The 21,350-nt window shown below is 46.4% G+C and overlaps 1 protein-coding gene across 1 annotated transcript in view; it reads left to right on the forward strand.

Moving 5' to 3' along the window:
* The window catches only part of WDFY1 (WD repeat and FYVE domain containing 1), a 38,557-nt gene extending 19,471 nt beyond the window's left edge, over nt 1–19,086 (forward strand). Inside the window, exons 4-12 of the mRNA XM_037139226.2 lie at nt 2,269–2,323; nt 3,810–3,960; nt 5,888–6,000; nt 7,671–7,797; nt 8,627–8,732; nt 11,923–12,024; nt 13,517–13,647; nt 14,978–15,086; nt 15,820–19,086. Of these exons, the coding sequence (XP_036995121.2) occupies nt 2,269–2,323; nt 3,810–3,960; nt 5,888–6,000; nt 7,671–7,797; nt 8,627–8,732; nt 11,923–12,024; nt 13,517–13,647; nt 14,978–15,086; nt 15,820–15,879 (954 nt within the window). The 3' untranslated portion in view covers nt 15,880–19,086. The remainder of the gene's footprint in view (nt 1–2,268; nt 2,324–3,809; nt 3,961–5,887; nt 6,001–7,670; nt 7,798–8,626; nt 8,733–11,922; nt 12,025–13,516; nt 13,648–14,977; nt 15,087–15,819) is intronic.
* The last annotated feature ends 2,264 nt before the right edge of the window (nt 19,087–21,350 follow it).

A 21,350-nucleotide genomic window follows, 5' to 3' on the forward strand; every position in this document is an offset into this window, starting at 1 on the left:
AGCTCCTGGCAATCACTAACCCGATTTCCAAGTCCAGAGATTTGCCTGTTCTGACATTTTATGGAAGTAGAATCATAAAATATGTGTTGCCTTTGATGTCTCGCTTTTTACTTAATATAATGCTCCAAGGTTCATCTGCACTGGAGTTTGAATTAGCACCCCGTTCCTCTTTGTTTATTACTTGGACAGCTCACACTCTTCATCCATCCTTCAGTCGATGGACATGGGGGCTGTTGCCTCTATGTTTATTGTGAATAACGCCCTTGCGAACATTCGTGTGCAAGTTTGTGTGTGAACCTGAGTTTTACATCTGCGTGTCTGCCTAGGAGCGGGGTTGCTGGGTCACCTGGTAGGTCCTGTTTAATTCACGGAGGAACCGCTGAGCTGTTTCAGAGCTGCCGTGCTGCTGTGCATTCCCACCACTGGCGGGAAGGGGTCCCGGCTTCTCTACATCATTGCAGACTCGTTATTTTCTGCTGTTTTGTTTGTTTCTACTCTCGCCACCCTAGTGGGTGTGAAGTGGCATCTCCTGTGGTTTGCATTTGCATTTTCCTAATGACTAGTGATGCATGCCGCTCATATACTCATCAGTCATTTGTGTGTCTCCTGTGGAGAAGTATCTATTCAAGTCCTTTGCCCATGTTTAACTTTCTAAAAAAAATTGTTGAACAGTAAGAGACTCGGACCTGCAGCTTGGAAGCAGTTACCAGAGAAGCCGTCTGGTATCCTGAGTTTTTCATAGTGGAAAGTTTTTTGACTACTGATTTAACCTCTTCAGTTGTTACAGATTGTCTGTTTCTTCTTCTTCAGTTTGTGTTCGTTGTTTGTGTCTCTGGGCCAAGAAGGAAAGCACCAGTAAAAGGCAGGTTCTTGGCCCAAACAATTCACTCAGTAGAGGGCAGGTGGTAGGTGGTGAGGAACCGGGAGCTGCAGGGTTGGGGTTGGTCAGGTCGATGCCCCATGAGCTTGGGGCTGCTGTAAATACATTACATAATGGTCAATGCCAGCATTCTCACTTTTCTCCTGAAAATTTTATGGGATTTATGGGGAAATTTGATGGGCGAAGTGCATGTACAAATACAATAAGGAGCCATGAACTGCAAGCCTCAAACAGCCTCTCCAGTGGTGGCAATGGTTGTGCATTTACTTCGAGGGCGGGCCCCTTCCCGTGGCCCCTGGAGCGGGGGCGCACGTGATAGGCTGGCCTCTAGGAGCTCTTAATGCCCTTCAGTGGGAAAGGGCAATGCAAACCCAGTTTGTCCTTCGTTAACTGGCTGTGGACTGGCGACCTCCCACCCAGTACAGATTAGTATCTGCGAAATGCTAATACTTTTTTGTAGTTTGTGAACCCAAGATGGAGAACAAGGAATTAGTGTTCTTATTTTTTTCATTCTTAGCAGTGAACAATTCACGAGGTACATGTACCTAGAGTATTAAGAACTTACTGATTCAGCATTGGTCAATGGAATGTTTGATTAGGGCTTTTTTATTTTAGAGTTTTATCTTCTTGGTTTATGTTGAAGCTCATTTTTTTTCATTAAAAAGTATATACTTTTAATTTTTTCCTAGTTATAAAGTATTACATAGTCTATAAAATCTGGAGGTTACAAGACTATAAAAAAAGAATACCACCCACAACCTCTTAATTTCCTTTTCTTGTGTGGATTTCTGTATTAAATATGTGTAATTCCCCCCTTACATTGCTGAAATACCCTATGTCTTATTTTCACCATAGCCGAGGACTCAGAAATGGGTCTTTGCAACCTTGCTTTATGCATATCATCTTGAGGAATTTTGGGCATAGCCAGGAGAGGAAAATGAGTAAGCTGCTTCCTTTGCAGTTGGAAGGAGGGGAATTCCAAGCGCTGCCTTGTGAAAGGACTGGACACGAATGCTGTGCTGGGCAGCAGTTGGCTCCCCGGACGGAGGGCGGCCTGGGACTGGTCTGACGGGGGGAATGTGTGCTGTTATACAGCAGTCTGGCGTCCCAGGGCTGGTGACGGCTGTTTTTGGATTTCACTGTGTTTTGTTTTGTTTTAATTTTATTGTTGTTCAAGTAGTTTTCTGCCCTTCCCTCCACCCCAGCCATCCCCCGCCCCGATTCCACACCCCATTGGTTTTGTCCTTGTGTCCTTTGTAGTTGTTCCTGAAAACCCTCCCCCATTATCCCCTCCCACCTCCCCTCTGGATTTCACTTTGTTTTGAAAGTTAAGTTCCTATTGTTTTTAAAACCATAACTGTTTTCTTATTGCATATGTTTACTTTTAGGAATTTCATGTTTCTGAAGATTTTAATAAAATGAACTTTATCAAGACCTACCCAGGTAATTATACCACACACACACTGGCACACACAACCGATGCAGATCTATGCACACTCAACTAGGGCACCAGCTCTCGTGATCAAAATCAGGTTTCACACTAACTTTTTAGTTTCGTTACCCCAATTACACGAGAGGCTGTTAGCTCTTTGGAGTTATTTGCCATTCTTTTCCTGCTTGTGAACATTTGAGATTTTGTATACCATTCCATCTGGATACACGTGTCCGATTTAATTTAACCAGCCCTCTATTTTTGAGCATGAGTACTGCTTCCATTCTTTGATAACACCCACTAACATATGATAGCATATATGTATGTACGTGTATATACATCTGTGAGTGTATGTATGTCATATATGTCTATGTAGGTGTGTGTGTGTCCTTGAATTACTTCTATTGAAGATAATTCATAAAAGTGGAGTAACTGGGCCAGATACTAAAAAGTTTGTAAATGCTCCAGATTTGTTTTGCAAGCCATTGCCCAGCAACCGTGCGTCCTGTGCAGGCCCGCGGGTGGGGGCGGAGAGTGCCTGCCGCTCGGTCTGGGCAGAGTCACGCTTCGAACGTGCTCCGCGCCGGTTTGATGGTCAAGTGGTCCTGCAGCTTTATTTAAGCTTTGTTTGATGTTAACCCTCGGTCACCTTTCATGAGCATCTGTTCATGCTTTTGCCCATATTCCCAGGCAGCTGTAGTGTTTTCTAATTAATTTTTGAGAGAGTTCCTTGGTTTTTCTGAAGCAGCCTGTGCAGCTGAGAGCAAGGTTAGAGGTTCCTCTGTCTGGCCTCTGACTGCATTCATCAGACTGGGCATTTATTAAACACCTGCTGCATGCAGGAGGCCGTACCAGATGAAGTGGACAGGTCACTGCCCTTGTGTGGCTTACGATGAACCTGGAGACCCAAATATTCCAGCAGATAGGCCACAGAACACTTCCCTCATTCTCAGCTGTTTTTGGAATACAGAACTTCATCAGACCTTGTCTTTATAAATAATAAAAAGTTATACACAAATTGCTTACACTACTTTTTAATTTCAGAAAATTATAGTTGCTCTTGTTTATAATGTCGGTGTTGTCTAAAAGGTCAAAACCTTTTAGAAAAGGTTATGGACATGTAAAAAATTGCTCTTTTAAGAGAAGACTGCTGCCTTCCATGTGGAACGCACTGGTAGTTAAGGTTCTTTAGAGCAGAGTAAAAACCTGTTCTCTGTTACTTACTGGAATCCCTCTTGAGCATCACTCTTTAGTGATACGTAGCTTAGCTTCGGGTTGTCTGACGTGTGGTGGGAGGCAGAGGGTGGGGCTCTGGGAAGCCTGAGAGGGAGGGTTAAGGGCAGGGCAGACGACTTACTGGCGGGGAACCACAACTGACGAGTGTCCCCAGGCCAGCCAGGCTGAGAAGGCCGACCTCAGTTCTCAGCCCAGGAGACCGGGTTCGGAAGGTCTCGTTTCCGCCTGGAGGGCGCAGACCTTTCCGTTCTGTTCCTACAGCTCACCAGAACCGGGTGTCTGCGATTATCTTCAGCTCCGCCACGGAGTGGGTGGTCAGCACCGGTCACGACAAGTGTATCAGCTGGACATGCACTCGGAGCGGGGACACGCTCGGGAGGCACTTCTTCACGTCCTGGGCTTCGTGCTTACAGTATCCTTTGAAGGGTTGGGCCTTTGCCTGCTCCGGCCTTCTCGTCTCAAAAACTAGTTTTGAATGTGTTAATTGACAAAAAGAAACCCCCAAAATAGAATAAAAAAGAAATGAAAAACAAAACCAAAAAAATGAAAAACATCTATTAAAAAAAGAAAAAATACACGAAAAGAAAAGAAAGAAAAAAGAAAAAGAAAGAACAGCCCTGGCCAGTGTGGCTTAGTTGGTTGGAAGGTCATCCTACGGACTGAAGGGTATTGGGTTTGACTCGCGGTCAGGGCACATACGAGGCAGCTGATCGTGTCTCTCTCACAGTGATGTTTCTCCCTCTGTATCTCTCCCTCCCTCCCCCTCCCTGCCTCTGTCTCTCCCCTGCCCTTCCTGTCTCTCTAAGAGCAAGAAAAATGTCCTCCAATAAGGGTTTGTTTTTTTTTAAATTAGAGAATAAAAAAACAAATTTTTAAAAAAGTATAAATTTTTAAAATCCAAAGACTGAGTGATTCCTGACATTTCACATAAAATCTGAGAATTGCTGTATCTACTTTTCTTGGTATAAAATTGATTTATTAAAAATAATAGGTGGATATCATTCCCTGCTGGGAAGTACTATATGCTTTTAATACAAAATCTTGAGAAATGTAGTCCTCATTAATACAAATCCCTCCCCTCATTCTTTTAAATTTGAAAGTAAAAGAAAAGATTTTTGAATAAAGAAAGGGGGGAAAAAGGAATTCGCTTTCTCGAGATTGGTTATTTACAGACCCTGCAATAGAATAGAAACACAGTAAGCCTTGGGATGCTGGAGTTCATAAATGGACAACGAGGTCATAGTTTTTTGTATGGGGAAAGAATTCGTAATTTGTGTAATACTCTCAAAGGTGCTTCAGCACCCCCGAATCATTATGACATTGCTGCTTTAAAATGTCTGTACTACTTAATGGAATCTTTTTCACATAGAGTTCGCCCTTGCTTAAGGCTGGCTGTGGCAGCCATGCCTCTTAGTGGCGGCAAGGTCAAGGCCATCTGCTGGCAAATGCCCCACAGTAGTTCTCTTTCAGGGTTGGACATCTGGTGTGGTAAAAATTTTTTTCCATGGAAAGCCTTCATAAAGAATGTTTGCTATAAAGGAATGTACAGCATGAGATATTTAAAATAAACATTTAAAGTAGTACTGTACACTTTAGAGTGGAACGAGGGAAAATACTCAGATATGCTATGTGCTAAATCCGTGTTTCGGTTCTGAGTTAGGCTTTTCAGGTGGGGTCGTAGGAAGGAGCCCAGACCCACAGGCATGGCCCGGCCTCCTGTGTGTCAGCTGCGGATTTGTCACAAATTTCTACAGCTGTAATGTCCCCGGGAAAGTGACAAGTCATTATATCTTTAAACTTTAAATTGGCTATTGCCCTGCTTTTTGGTTTATTCAACTCTCACAACTTACAGTGAAGCACCCTCTCCGTTTTGGACTAAGTCGTCTAGGCCAGAGGAAAGGTGGGCTTCTGTCGTGCTGGCTGCTGACGTCACGTGATTTCCGGAGTGTTGCATAAAGAGCCATTTCCTTCCAGTTCTTTCTTGCTTTGTTCATTATTGAGTATTTTACAGTTTTGCATTTTATTAGAATTTGACCGTAACCACTCATCTTCATGCCTGTCTTTTCTGTCAGCTCTTATCTTTTTTATTGCCAAGTTCCAGGATGTTGGTTACAGTAATAACCGGTACTCAATGAATTCTTGTTGAATGATTGAATATTAATTACCACCATGATTCCAGCTTAAAACTTTTTCTTCAGTGTTTGCCGATAGCATTTTTTTCACCTAGGCATTTCCTTCTTCGTCGTTTTAGGCTTGTGTGTCCTCTCTTTAAAATGCGCCCTTCCTGCTTTATAACTGGGAGGAGGATTGTGTTAGAGATCCCTGACTGCTCCCCACAGATATGACTTTGATACTCAGTACGCTTTCGTTGGCGATTACTCTGGGCAGATCACCCTGCTGAAGCTCGAACAGAACACCTGTTCCGTTATCACCACCCTCAAAGGACACGAAGGTAGGCAGCGTCACCACCCACCAGGGCTCCGTCGGATTGGGGCGTCCGAATTGAGCGCCCAGCTCTGTGGTCGCATGAATGATCAGCTCCTTGTGGTCACTCCGATTCCAGTGAGATTGGCCAGACAGGGGACTTAGATCATAAACAGTGAGCACCGAGTGGCCGTAGGGTGTTGGGTTGGGTTCCATGGTGACAAATCTAGATTGCTTGTATGGATAATACTTGCTATATTGTTTACATATTTCAATTAATTAATCTTCAAAGACCTTTTAAAATGTCTTGTTAATGGTAAAACCTTTGTAAGGATGTTGTTACTATTTTTTAATTTGTCAGTTTGTAGGACACTGAACGAGACCTACCTAGTGGGTCAATACGATTAGAAGAAATGTATGGGCTGGTTTGGCCTCTGCTTGGGAAACCTCCCCTCGTGGGGGGTGGGGACGAGGGAAAAGAGGGACGGGGTGGAATGTCATTGTTTCTACAGTGCGGTGAGCTGCCGAGGCTCCAGGAGGGGGTTTTAAAACTCAGTTTGCCCTATGCGGTAACAAATTAGCAGCTTTGAGGCCATCTGGTTTAGACTGAAGAATTGGGGATTTGTTGAAAAGAATTAATCACAGAGTTACATGAAAATAGTGTCTTTAAGTATAGCAATTTAAATGTTCTCCACTCTCACAATCTATTTAGGTGAAATCAAGTCAATCAGACAGGGACCTTGCAGGGGAAAAGGGAGAGAGGAGAGCAGTGAGTGAGAATAGAAGTGGGCTGGACTGCCCGGCCTGGAAGACACCACTTTCCGTTTGTGACTAACAGCCTCATGACTCCAGGCCCGTTGGTGCCCTCCGGGCTCTGGTAGCTGAGTGTGGACAGAAAGAGCTCTGTCTGCCATTGGGCCTCTGGCTGAAGTGTGCGGGGCATAGGTTTAAAAAGGGTCGGGGTTTATACACAATTATCCCTGAAGCCCGTTTTCCAGAATACTTTTTTCTCCCACTTCTGTTAAGTTTCTGTGAGAAACCAGATCCGTTGCTTGCTTTTGAATATGGCTTCATTCATTTGCTATATACCCACCAAAAATATTAGCTTGAATGACTGGTTCAATTTTATTAAGTTTATTGATCATTTTCTTTTAGGCAAGAAGCATAATGATGAGATCTATTGAAAGAGAAATCTGTAAAAAAAAAAAAAAAAGATTTCCCCAAGGGTATCTAATTTGATAAGTTTAGTCAATATAGAGTGTGAAATGGAAGGTTTGGATTTTTTTAATCTAAATTCTCTGGCAGAATTGTTCGGTTTACCTAGAAAGTTTTGTTTTTTTTTTTTTTTTTTGAGGCACCTAATTTTCTTAAACATAGGCACCCTCCATGCACAGCTGTTTATAATTCTGCGGTACAGGCCATGGAAAAATTTATCTGAACATCTTCGCATTTAAAGTAATGTGATGTGCAGCTGAAGGTTTTGATGTTACAACCCGTGAGGGTGGGCGTGCTGGGTCCTCCCCATGACTCGTGACGAAGCGTTGAATGGCCCTTTGTACCGCAGAGATGCGGTTTTGCTGAAACACTCAGCTGTGCTCCTCACGTCTTCAGCTGTCAAATGTGTGTGACCTCACACAGCTGTATTTCACCAACCTCCTCTCTCCCCCTCCTCTCCCCTCCCTCCCACTCCACCCCCAGGTAGCATCGCCTGTCTCTGGTGGGACCCTGTTCAACGGTTACTCTTCTCGGGAGCGGCCGACAACAGCATCATCATGTGGGACATCGGGGGAAGGAAAGGCCGCACGCTCTTGCTCCAGGGCCACCAGTGCGTGACTGTTCGTGGGGGTGGGGGGAGAATCTGAGTTTGGGGAGGCAGGGGAAACACACAGTTTTTCGATAGGGCTCACCAGGTCCACTTTTAACTGCTTTTCTGTTAGTCCTGACGCCTGGTGTTCTGTAGCAAAAAGGGGAAAAGGGGACACATGGTCTTCTTCCCTCTTAGTCCAAAGAGCACTTCCCACCTTTCTTTCCCAGCGAGTCGCCTGGTTAAAATCCGCTTCAGGCAAGGGACCTCAGGGGAGGACTTGGGCCCGAAGATCGCATGTAATGGGATGCTCAGCCGTCCTCGGGCTGGACGCCCAGCTTATTTTCTTCCATTCTCAAATGCATTTCCTTAAGAAGAGAGGTCTGGTTTGACACAGGCCTACCGCCTGAGCTGTGACGTCGTGATACTCAGGCTCTTGCTGTCTTGTCTTGAAAGAAAAAGGGAACCTTTCCTCGTTGTTGGTTAGCCTGTTGCTGTTGACCATGATCAGAATCAAGCCAAAAAGTAACCAAGGAAAGATCCTCCTCACAGGCCTACAGGCAGCGGGTTGCTTCCCAGGGTGCCCAGAGTACACATGTGTGTGTGAGTGTGCCTGCGTGAGCACGTGTGTGTGAGTATGTGCGATCACTTGTTTGGTGGTCGAGCCCCAGTGAGGGAGGCGCCCTCCTTTGCTCTGTCTCTGAACGAGTGTGTAAGTCTCGTGCGCCCAACCAGGAGATAGACGGTGCTTGGTCGGGAACACGTGGCATCCTCCCGCCTCTGACCTGCATCACGTGAAGGGTTGCCGTGTTCCCCACACTGATGCGAGTGCGGGGTGTGTTGTCCACAGTGACCGGGTGCAGGCGCTGTGCTACCTGCAGCTCACGAGGCAGCTGGTCTCCTGCTCCTCGGACGGTGGGATTGCCGTGTGGAACATGGACGTCAGCAGAGAGGAGGTAAGAGAAGGAGCAGGCCAGGCTGATGCGGGGGCGTCCCCAAGATGCCGGCTTCCTGGTTTCTCACCCCACCAGCCAGAAATGCCCACCCAGGGGCAGACCGTGCTGCCCGTCACTTTGCCTTGCATCCTCTGCTCATCTGAGTGTCCACGGTGACAAACAGTGCACACAGGCTGGGCGTCCCGGCCGACTCTGGGCTTCGAGAGGTGCACCCAGGGGACCCTGAGATGGCCTCCAGCATGTCCAGGGAATGACCGCACCGAGGCGCTCCCATGGAAGGAGACTCTGAGAGGGGGTTGCAGCACGGACCCAGCTGGCGCCTGACATTTTTCTGGAAAAATATGTCTCTGTTTTCTGCTTTTATTTTCCACCGAGTTCTGTTCATGGAGTCCATGTCGACACAGTGTTCTTCTCAGAAGACCTGAGTTCTAACTCGTTTGGGCCACTGGCTGGTCCTGAGGCTTTGTTTGGATGGCTGCTGTCGTTCCCGAGTCTCCCGTCCCCCTTCCACAGAGTGAACTGGTCGAATGAGGGGACTGCTAAGGCCCCTTTAGTTCTGTAGCAGACACTCCAGTTGTCTAAACCATCTGGCTCTTTTATTTTAAATAACACTGCAGTGAACATTCTTGACCTTGTCATTGTTCAGTTATTTATTGCAGGCATGTTTCCGAAAACAGACATCTTGGGCCAAGGATGTGTATATGCAGTCAGTCTTCAGGCTTTTCATAGATGTTGTCAGACGACTTCCAGGCAGGACTGCCATTCTTGTCTCTGCTGGCGTGGGGAGCACCTGTCTTTTCCAAGCGGCACGGACAGCCTGTGCCATAGATAGCACAAGAGCGGGCTTCAGACAAGACATGAGAGCAAGAGGAACGTCAAGGACTTGGGAAGTGACTTCAGAAACATTTATTGAGCACCTAGGGGTGGCCTATAGTCTGGAAGCTTAGTGAATGTACGCCGTACATGGTTGATTGATAGTGCGTAGCCCCTCGCGGTGCGCGCTGTGCAGACTGGCGTCACACGAGTTGTTGGGGGTGTTACCCTTGCCCTTGTGCCGCACGCAGATCAGTGTGCCGGGCACCGTGCAGTGCACCAGGGCTGGGTGCGGGGTTCCGGCATCCCGTGCGTGGGTCTGCTTTCAGTTGCCTGTGATTACCTGTGAGTCTGATCCCCACTGAATAAATCTGCATCTTTAGCTCACCACAAAAGATGTCATCAAGCTATTAAAAAAGTACTAATGCTACTTATTTCCATACTTTATGGGTACCATATTCTATGTACAAAGGTTTTTGCCCGCAAGCAGCTTGCAGTCTTGTGACAGAAATGCACTACCTTACTAACTAACAGTAATACAGCCCATGATATGGACAGGTACTGGTTGCTAGTTTTTTGTTGTGGTTGTTTGTTTGTTTGTTTTAGTGACCTTGTAAGTCAGGTAGAGGAAATCTTGATCACATGTTTACTGCTTAATTTTTTGAATTTTCTAAAAATCTTTCAGTAGGGCTTAGAGTAACTTGGTATGAAACGTGTAACATTGGTTGATGTTACAGAATGTGTCAGACTTTCTCCGCAAAGGCTTATGAACTGTGTTCTACATTCATCAGCTGCTAGTCATGGTCACGAAGGGCAGCTGGTCTGCTGTCCTGTCGTGCGGCAGTCTTACTCCGAGAGCGGAGGCCCGGGGTCCAGTGCCTACTGGTGGTCCTTCTAAGGCCTTAACAACTTGGATTTCAACCCACTATCCTTATCCTTGGCTAAGTTCTCTTAGAAAAAAGAGTCGGGCTGCTTGTGCATCTAGGGAAAGAAGGGACAGTTCCATTATTCAGGGCGCTTCCTGTGTGGGCAGTTTTCTCTTTTTTCAGTCTTTCGTAAGCCATCACCCCAAATCATGTTTTTCCCACAAGCTTATCTGTCTCAGTGGTTGGCAGTGTTGGTGGGAAAGGAATTTATGCCAAAAAGGTACATCATTTTTGGTTTTGTTTTTTTTTACTAGCTGAATAAATATGAGTGCAAAAATAAGCAGACTGTGGTGTGTATGGTTTTGACCCTGAGTTAGAGTTTTGTTCAATAAGGCAAGGGCACGGCGGATTAGCCCCAGGTTCTCTGGTCCCGTGATGCCGGGCTGGATTTCTGAGTCACCTGGACAGTCAGCCGGAGCCCGCCCAGCCCACCGAGGCTGCCAGCTGCACACGCACAGGCCTGGAGCAGATTTGCCTGCCTGCCAGGCCATGATCAGAGGGGCTGCTCTTTGGAAGTAGGCGTGAGACACAAACGAGCAAGTAACAGCAATGAGCATGAAGCCTCTGGAAAGAGAACTTTATTTTAAACTGGCCGATCTCGGAGTGGGTGGTAGTCTATGCGCCGGTGCGCATCTGTCCAGATGGAACGAGAGGTGGGAAAGAGAGTGAAGTGGCCAGAACGCTTGACTGACATTCTCTTTTTCTCTTCTCAACACAAAACACAGCATTTTCTCTTCACAGAAGTGTGTAACAGGATAGCTCAGGATAGCTCAGAGCACTGGCACTTAATCCTATTACAAGAAACAAAGTTACGGGTATTTCTCATATTGCAAGTGTGCCAAAAGCCTATTTCTTTCTGATTTGGGCTTTTAGTTTATCTCAAATTATTTTAAGCACATTTTTCTTCCCATGTGCCCCTCTACCCTCCAGCTCAGCAGAGTGAAATTCTTGCATAAACCCTTTGACAGAGTTGTGCTCCCTGAGGGCAGGGACTCAGTTCCATTGGTTGTCATATCTCAGAGCCAAGCGTGGAGACCCTCACGCGTGGGAAAGGGTAGGACCCATAGACAGAGTGCATACGGAGCGTGGTGGACAAGGGCAGGGACTCGGCCGGAACCCTGGGACTCCCAGGGTCTCCACGCACTCCCTGACCTTGGACAGTTACTTCAATCCCTGGGCTTGTACCATGTTGCTCTGTATCTCTTAGGCTTGTGACAAAAATTAAGTGAAATAAGGCACATAAAACACGTAGCACACTGCCTGGACTTGCATGATGCTTGCTTTATGTCAGGACCGTGTGAACACCTCAGAAATGGTAACTCATTTAACCCTCACAGCCACCTGAACTGTGTCCTCGTCCCTGAAGGGTGCTCTCTGAACACATTACACTCTGTTTGGTTCCATGTGACATTTGTCCGCCCTGACCTCGGCTCCGTCTCCCTCCTCCCCAGGCCCCTCAGTGGTTAGAGAGTGACTCCTGCCAGAAGTGCGAGCAGCCCTTCTTCTGGAACATAAAGCAGATGTGGGACACGAAGACCCTGGGGCTGAGACAGGTGCGTAGTCAGCACGGACCCGCCGCCGGGTCAGTCATGTCTTCTGTTATCTGTGTGATCAGTCTGCCATCTGGTGTGGAATCACTTTTCCCTATAAATGCTGCTGATTCATGCTTTTGATGTCACCATCGTTGGTAACGGTGTGTGAGACTTTCCCTGGGGCCGGTGCGACTGTCACCTCACCGTCCCACTGCTGCTTGTCCCGCACTGGAAGAGCAGGGATGCCCAGGCAGCCTGAGAGCCCGTTTGAAACAGATGCAGGTCTTTCACTTCAGGACCATTACTAAAGCCACTGTTTCATGTTAACTAAGCAGCAAGTGAGAGTGAGTTAGGGTGGGTGAGCTCATGCTTTCACAAGCAATACCGTGACACTAATTATTTTATATTAGTCCTAAATTGTTCCACATGTATCTGCCTGGAATATTTCTAGTAAGCATGCTGCAAGTACTATGTTTTATTTTATAAATTAAGGAATCATGTCCCAGATAGCCTGCACATTTCAGTGATGCTCTTATCACTGATACTAAAGTTCTACCAAAAAAAAAAATATATATATATATATATATATATATATATATACACACACACACATTTCTACAGAAGACTTGCAGGTAACCACTCACTGTGGTTTAATATGAATTTGTGAAGTAATTAAGAAAGAATGCTGATTTTATTTATTTTATCACTGGTTGCACCTCTATGAAGGATTGGCCTACAGTCCATGTGTGGTAATAGACTTTCTTTGATTTTACTTACAAATCTACTCTCCAGCAAGGTCTGATATGAGACTGTCAGGCGATACAGGAATTCTTTCAGCACTTAAAAAACTTCCTAATCCCCTGAAAATAGCGCCCCAATAGTTTCATTAGCCTAGTTCTCACAGTGCATGTCTGGTGGTAACTGGTGCATCACGACTGATGAGTGAAGAAGTCCCTACTCCTAAAGGAAATTAATTTTACTGTTACGAGTTAACAACTAATAGAGGAAATGTACAGGCCTCTTAGTGGTAAAAGAGTATGTTCCAATCGGTAGTAACTGGACTATTTTGGAATGTTCTTGAAGCTTATTTCCAGAGTCACAATGTGAAAGAATAATTATGGATGTTGGTTTCTTAATGAGGGTATATTACATTTAAAACCTTTTTCATAACTTTCTTTTGACCCAGAGTAGATTTTTTCCTTCCTGAAATCTCTAGTCATTTGGTCTTCTAAGTGAACTTGGACTTGATTTTAATAATGTTTGTTGTTATCAACACATAATATGAATGAACAAAAAGTAATATTTGACCAATATAGTAAGGTGGTTTGGAAATTCTTGTTAGATACTGAAATTGTCTACATTTTGCATGTTAATTGCTACATGGAATTGGGGCGATTATAATTCAAGGCAAGTCACCCCATTCCCATCCATCCCCCTACTCCGAAGGGAAGCCACGGGCATTACAGCCGGAGCTAACCCCTCCCTCTTCCTCCTCCCCTCGGTTGTCCTGAAGCATCACTGCAGGAAGTGCGGGCAGGCTGTCTGCGGGAAGTGCAGCAGCAAGCGCTCCAGCTACCCCGTCATGGGCTTCGAGTTCCAGGTCCGCATGTGCGACTCCTGCTACGACTCCATCAAGGATGAGGAGTGAGTGTTGGCCTGTCTCTGCCTTACTGTGCGTCTGAAGTGGTAGAGACGTGGATGTACTTCTGTCTCCGTGTTCGTTTCTCCCCAGTATCAAGCGGTTTCTAAGGAGAGGATTCCATTCTAGCTTTATGATGTAAGACAGAGTTCTCCCAAACACTGCTGCGGCTGACATAGCTGGGACCAGCCCAGCCGTTGAGTGGACATTCTTGAGCCCCCAGGCCACTCAGGGTGCTGTGCAGGGTCAAGGCCATGTGCACACTGGTGCAGTGGCTGAGCTGGTTCTTTCCAAAAGCATCTCTCATCTTTGCTCACACATGCACGGAGATTTAATTACTGGGGACTAGTCGTTTTTCCTCCCACCAAGATCTGACCTAGCAGTCTGTTCTTAAATAACTATTTGTGTTAAGACATTTCTCTCTGTTCCCCATTCTGTCCTGACTCAGGCAGACCCACCAGGGCAGAACCATCATTTTCCTTCCCTTCCCTTTGAACCATCTTTGAAAGTAGCAGACGGGCAGATGTGGGCAGAGGCCCAGGTGGGAAAGCTAGTGGGCACTGTCGGCCTTGGTCGGCGAGCTCATGGTGGGGGCTGGGCCTGCGGGCCTCAGGGCAGAGTGCTGCTCCCTGGACGCCAGAGGGGCCGGGGGGAGCCCACAGCCTTCTCGTGAGTGTTTGCTGCACCGCATGATCTCCAGGGCAGTTCCTCTTCTACATGAAAGGTTCTTATTTTTACGTCTAGGAATATATGACCTTTCCACTCAAAACAAAACAAAAACGAAACAGGCATTTGGGGTGTTTTATAAATCCTTCATGAAAGAGCCTTACAACTAACCATGCTTTTCTCATCCTTTAATTCTGAAGTTAGTTTTCAATGTAGCCACATTTTGGGGAGCAAATTTTAACACAGTTATTACAGGTACAGTTGACCCTTGTGCAGCAAAGGGGTTTGGGGGGTGGAACCTTTGGCAATTGGAAATCCACGATTAACTTTTTGACTCTCCCAAACCCCAACTCCTATTGACTGGAAGCCTCGCCAATAACATAAGCAGCTGTTTAACCCATATTTTGTACATCATGTGTATTCCGTATGTTCTTTCAATAAAGCTAGAGAAAAGAAAATGCTATTGAGAACACTGTAGTTCCCTAAGGAGTCATGAATACATTTATAGTACTGTGTGTATTCACTGAAGAAAATGTGCGTGTCAGTGGCCCCCGCAGTCACGCGTGGTGGTCAGGGGCGTCCATACCTCCTTTGTGTGGCTAGGAAGGCGGGACCCTCTGCCCCAGGTGCAGTCAGGTGCGTCCTCATGTTCTCTTTTCTCCTTGCTAGTCGGACTTCTCTAGCAACCTTCCATGAAGGAAAACACAACATTTCCCACATGTCCATGGATGTTGCCAGGGGACTGATGGTGACCTGTGGGACCGATCGCATTGTAAAGGTAACCTGCTCACCTGTCCCAGTTAGCAGCTCAATGCAGACTGCTCCCTCGTTCTGCTAGAAACGAGCACAAGACGTTTCTAGTCCAGTCTCATCTTCTGACTGGCAAGCTTGCCTTCCCTTTTTCTAAGCGACCCTCAGCCAGTTGAAAACCTGATGTAACAAACTGCATGCCTGTGGGTTTCCATGCTCTTGGCCTTGGCTCACCCCAAGGCATTTCCCTTGGCCTGGCACTCCCCACCCCCCACTGCTGCCTGGCTGAGCCAGCCCAGGTTGCCCCCTGCCCACCTGATCCTGTAGCTGACCCCTCACTCTGGTCATTCCTTCCTGGGCTCATGTTCCTTTCACTGGGGACAGAGGCTTCTAGTTGTAAGAAATAACTACACTCCTTTTTTTTTATTATTATTAATTCCCTGGACTACTAACACAGAAACTGAAAGTAACTGTTTTATAATTAGTATCACTCTTGAGTTGTGAAATTATGACATATATTATTTCACAGTTTTAAAAACTGGGCTTTTTCCCAGTGGAGACCTCATTACAATGTAGTTTTAAGAGGTCTGGTTGTACTTAGGACCTTTCTGCACTTTTAGTGTTTTACCACCGTGATCTTGAGGCAGTTTTACAGGGAAAGAAGAGAACGGGAGAATGAGTTCCTCTGGCTGCTGGTGCCAGTGTTGGCTGTCCCAGGGGCCTAGGTGACCAGTGCGGCCTCTGCATCCTCTTTCTTGCAGATATGGGACATGACGCCCGTGGTGGGCTGCAGCCTGGCCACCGGCTTTTCCCCGCACTGACCTGCGGCGGCACAGTCCACACCTCCCGGCGGCAGCCTCCAAATGCCACCCTTCCCTGTGGCGCTGCAGTCACCGTCACGTGAACGGACAGTGCCCACTTCAACACAGATCGACACTTTCCAAAAGAAAAAAAACTAAAGGTGTGTTTCGGGGAACCCGTGGAGACCACCTGCGGGGACTAATAGGCAGAGGTCCGTCTGCAGCGGTTCCTGGACGCGTGGAGCTCCCTCAGCGAGACGTCCTCCTGAACACTGAGCAGATGGGGACCAAAAGACCCGTCCAGCAAATGTAACTGTTTTAGAGGAAAACATAGTGAACTAAAGAGTCACTGCCTAGAATGCCCTGCAAGCCGCTGCGAGGACACACACCTGCCCTGTGACCTGCTGGGCCCCCGGGGCTGCCGGTGCAGCCGGATCGGGGACAGGAGGCTGTCTCTGTCCCTCAAGGGGACACAGTAAGGACTTCGGGGCCCAGAGGTGCTCCTCCCATGCCAGCAGGGTGTGAGCACGCTTTACACGTAGTGATGGGCAGACATGTTAGAGATGCCTGTTGTCTCCAGGGCCGTTATCCGCACCGAGCATCTGGCTGGCTCACTTCCCGTCTCTCCTGCCCGGCACTGTGCCACGGGAGAACCTCACGGTGGCCGTGAGTGACTCGTGAAACTTCTGTAGTAACAAGGCAGGCCACATTCTCCCCGCCCCCGCCACATGTGTGCTCTGGGGACAGAATGTTTCTGTGGTGCCACTGCCATGAGAGTCACACAAGCCGCCTGACTTTCTGTCACTGCCGTTAGTGACGACTGCTGGGAAACCCAGCTGCCAGCATGCGTGTGGTGGGAAGTGGTCCTTCGGTTCCGTGGAGCAGCCTCCTCCGAACAGGCACGTTCTGTTTCTGGTTCCCAGGTGAGCCCCTGTGACGCTGTGGCACTTTAACATGCGCCCCAGATGAGAACTCCAAAGCGCTTTAACCTTAACCTTAACTTGTATTTGTAACTAATGTTATTACTATTTCATGGAAGGAAATTGGCAACCCAGAGCAATAGCATTAACCAGCTCCTGCACAGTAATTCCCAACTCGTAAATTGCTTTCAGAACAACTTGCAAAATCTGTTGTATCAAACGGTGTTGTTGGAAAGGGTTTGGTTGAAAGGGTTTGGTCGCTGGGTACCAGGATGGGGAAACGGTGGGGGAGGGGACGCCCACTGTTCATATTCAAATATTTATTGTTTGATTGTTTTTAACAATAGTACACATATCTATTACTTTAGGACTATGGAATGAGGAGAGACCTACTTTTTTTAAGGATAAATTTAAAAATAGCAACAGTATTTTTGTTAGTCTTACTAATGGTTGTTGTTAAAAACTCACTTCTGCTTCACTAACGTTGGGGTCATATCAGGACCAACGTCACTGTATACAATGCAGCTAAGGAACTCAGTCTGTTTTCTAACAGCAGCTAAGGAGGCTGGAACGTGGACAGGCACTTACACTGAAATGTCTTAATACCGAGGGACTCACATAATAAGGGCAGTGGTGAGGCACTTGTGTTTTAGGATGATCTGCTTTGACACTTGGCTTGCCTTCAGGAATAAGACTGAAGCGTTTTGTTGCTCCTTGTAATTTTTGTACTATCTCACCTGAAAAATGAAGTTTCCTTTAAAAACTTTCCCTGGGCTTTCTGCACAATGTACCTTACTAATACTGTCTGGAAGGCAGATTGAGCGATGGCGACTTTTAGATGGCAGTGTTGAATGCTGACGGGAGGTCAGTCCTGGTTCAGCCCACACAGAGGTGCTATCCTGGGGACTTGACGGAGTCCTCAATGGAAACCCGAACATGATCAATTCCTTGCCACAACGACAAGTGCTGAACTATGGTTTTGTTTTCCTCTATTCTGTAAAATGTGATTTTCTAGGCTGAGCAGAGAGCATCACAGCTGCTGAGAATATGCCGTAGCTTTCAATCTTCTTTTTATTTAGGCAGTTTTTAATGAAGAGCCCCAATGCTTCATAGAGACTGTAGGTTTGTGGTAGTGCCTCTGAGGGGTTAGGCTAATAGAAATCAAGGAAATGCATATTTCACGAAGAAGAGGAGCCAAGGTATCTGGAAAGGAGAGGAGCTGTTTCCATATGCTTTTCTCTCCACCGGGGCCTGTTTTTCTGTCTGAAAACACGCGTGGCACCCTGGTCTTGTCTCTGACACACACTAAGTAAGTAGCAAAGGGGGTACTATTTTTTTATACAGGTGGGCAGAAATTATTTTCTCAACTTTACTGACTGAGCACATGAGGACAGTCCAGCTGCGCTTACGGTTATTGCCTTACCTCGCATTACTCTGACACAGGTCATCTAAAATCGTTCTTCCCATAACGACTGTTTTTTCACAGTCCTTTGTACAAACAGATTAAGAAGTACAGAATGTTAGAGAAAATCTTTATGTTTAGTTCCAGTAAGTACGGGATAAGAAAATGCCAATTCTTTATTTTAAACATGTTTTTAATTGGCCACTTAGTAGCACAAGTGATAGAGATAACCCTGTAACATTCAGGGGGAATATCATTCATTTCATTGTCAATCTCTGTTTTCCACATCCTCTGCTGCCCAGAGGCTATAAACAAGATGTCATGCTCTGGACAGCTCCTCGTAAAGAATTCGGTTTGTTAGTATCCACATTTTTCAACTGTCGACACTGGCCTAAATTTGTAATAAATTCCACAGTGGCTCATATCCAAGGAGCTGTTTTCTAAAATCAGTTTTCTTTAAATTATTTTCTCCTTCCGTGACTGGATCTGATGTCTTTTAAAATGTAAGAAACCAGTTACTATTAATGATAAATCATCTGCTCACTACAAATGTGAGGTTTAAGAAATAAGTGATACATGCTGTATTTATTCATTGTGAGCAGATTACTACTCTATTTCCTGCGGTTTATTATACAGTAACTCTTGGGGTAAGTTGAAGCTGAATTGAGCGGCAAATCCACATCAGAATCTGGTTTACAGTGTTTTTCTCTATCGCCTTTCCTGGACTGGGGAGCTGAGCAACGCCGGTCAGTGTCCCTGGTCCCCATACGAGCAGTGTCTCCGTAAAGACAGTGGCCGGCGGACCCCAGCGCACCGGAAACCGTCCTCTGCGCCTATTTGTGGGTTCTGTTTTTGTGGGGTTTCTTTTTTGAGAAAATATGTACAATAAAATATTCCTTGCTTGTTCCTCTGTTGTTGGATTTAGCTTTTGTCATGTTTGGTCTGGACACAGGGCAGTAACGGTGGCTTCTGTGTGGGTGGTAGCAGCGACCCCATGTTCAGCACCATTGGTGGGCTGGGCGCTCTACCAAATTGGTGTCATCCGGGCCTGGCACCACTTCTGCCCGTCGTTATTGTCCCCATTTACATATGAGAAAACCAAGACGATCCTGTCCATCTGTCCATCTGACTTGAAAGCAACGCCTTCTTCACGCCACCTGCCTTAGTGTGCGAGTGTGTCATGAGTGTTTTATGTAACGGAAGTGGGGACGATGGTCTCTTGCAGTCTGAGGCCCTGGAGTCGGACGGCTCGGGATGCCCCAGTGTCCTCACAGCTGCTGCATCAGGGAACACAGGTGGTTCTGGTGACAGCGGACACATGCTTCCTGGGCTTAACTGGCGAGAGGTCGATTTGAATCCCAGAACGGCAGTTTACTGCGCTATTAAAGAGATAGAGCTTTATTTTCTCTCATCCTCAAAATAATGAGTTTATTATAATAGAGAAGAAAAGTAAAAAGATAATACCAAAAAGTATAAAAAAGGTTTTTTTAAAACCTTTAGCCCTGCTACTCAGAGGAAATACTGCTCAACTTCGGCTGTATACCTTTCCGGTGTCATTTTAAATGCATGTGTACCTATGTAACACATGCTCCTAGGATATATATTTTTTAATATTTTATTTCTTTTTCTTTATTTTTAAAGAGAGGAGAAGGTAAGGAGAAAGAGGGAGAGAAACATCAATGTGTGGTTGCCTCTCACGTGCCCCCACTGGGGACCGGGCCTGCAACCCAGGACCCTTTGGGAATCGAACCACAACCCTTTGGTTCACAGCCCACACTCAATCCACTGAGCTACACCAACCAGGGCCCTTGGATATATTGTTAATGGGCCATGCTTCTTTCTACCAGCCAAACAGTATGGTGGTTTGCCTTGCCGAAGAGTGGGACTCCGTGTTAGCATTTGTGGTTCTCCACGGTTGCAGTGGACTTTAGCTCGCTGCGGTGCCAGCACTCACTGGGATTGCCAGTCTCCAGCATTTTGAGGTCAGTGCAGGCCGTGTGACTTGCTTTAGTCAGTGAAGTGTGGGCAGAAGCATTTAACTGTGGGCGAGAGACTCAGCCTGGGCAGCCCCAGGAGCACATGTTGGTGGAGAAGTAGGACACGAGCCATCCCGTGGAACCCAAGTGCTCTGGCTCTCCGGTGGACTTTGCATAAGGGGAAAACAAGTCTTTGCTGTGTTTGCAGAGGTGAGGGGATGGACACGTGTTTTACCCGCAGTGTAATCTGGCCTGAACAGCGGTGCCGTGTTGTTCCATTATGTGGCCAAACCATCGTGAGTATCACAAGTCCCATGTCGAAATCAGACTACACATTTTTAGAATATTTACAATTTTAATTTAAAACACTAAGTATTTAACCATACTAAATTCAGCATACTTTTATGTTCATCTCTGCTCACTTTTTCAATTATTTTCTTAGAAGTGGGGATTGCTAGGTCAAAGAATATGTATATTGTAAGCCTTTTATTTTTATTGCTAATATCTTCATATCATCACCAACAATTGACTAGGTGATAAAAAGGCACATCTTAGAGTCATAGTTTATGGAATTCCAGTTTATTAATTTACAATGGGAAGTTCATGTGCCAGGCAGAGCCCAGTGTCTGCAGGACGGTCTAGAGAGAGCCCAAGTCGTCATTCGAAGGCTGTTTAGAGGACAAGGACGCAGAGGAAGGAAGGCTGGATGACCTCAGTGCTGTCAGGACAAGCTTGGGCTCATCGCCGAGGCCGCTGGAGGGTCGGCTGGTCTCACTGCACTTGGAAGATGCCCCAGTGAGTTCTTGGTCCTGGCTTTCCCTCTTCAGGGTCTGCCTAGATTATGATCCATTTATAAAAACATTCCCAGGTCCCTGAGTTTCAGCTTTCTTTCCTACCTGTCACTCTCAGTCCCTGGGTCTCCTTCGATCTCTCCATAAGCCATTTCACTACACGCACAAACCATCCCTTAGCAAGCTTATTCACACTGTATGATTTCCTATGCAAGTTGAGCAGTGCGTTCTGGGATCACCTTCTTCACTCCAGTCTCCTCTTTTGTGGTCTAGAAATGGAGCCTGAGAGAGAATTTCCTGGGTCAAACCCAAGTGAACTGAACAGTCAGACGCTGCTCTGTCTGACCTCACAGCCCCTGTTCATTTTCTAGTTCCCATCTGATTCTTTCACATTTAAAGAAAT

This window comes from Artibeus jamaicensis, unplaced genomic scaffold (genome assembly GCF_021234435.1).
Source record: "Artibeus jamaicensis isolate MK-2021 breed Jamaican fruit bat unplaced genomic scaffold, CSHL_Jam_final contig_1015, whole genome shotgun sequence".
Lineage (NCBI taxonomy): Eukaryota > Metazoa > Chordata > Mammalia > Chiroptera > Phyllostomidae > Artibeus > Artibeus jamaicensis.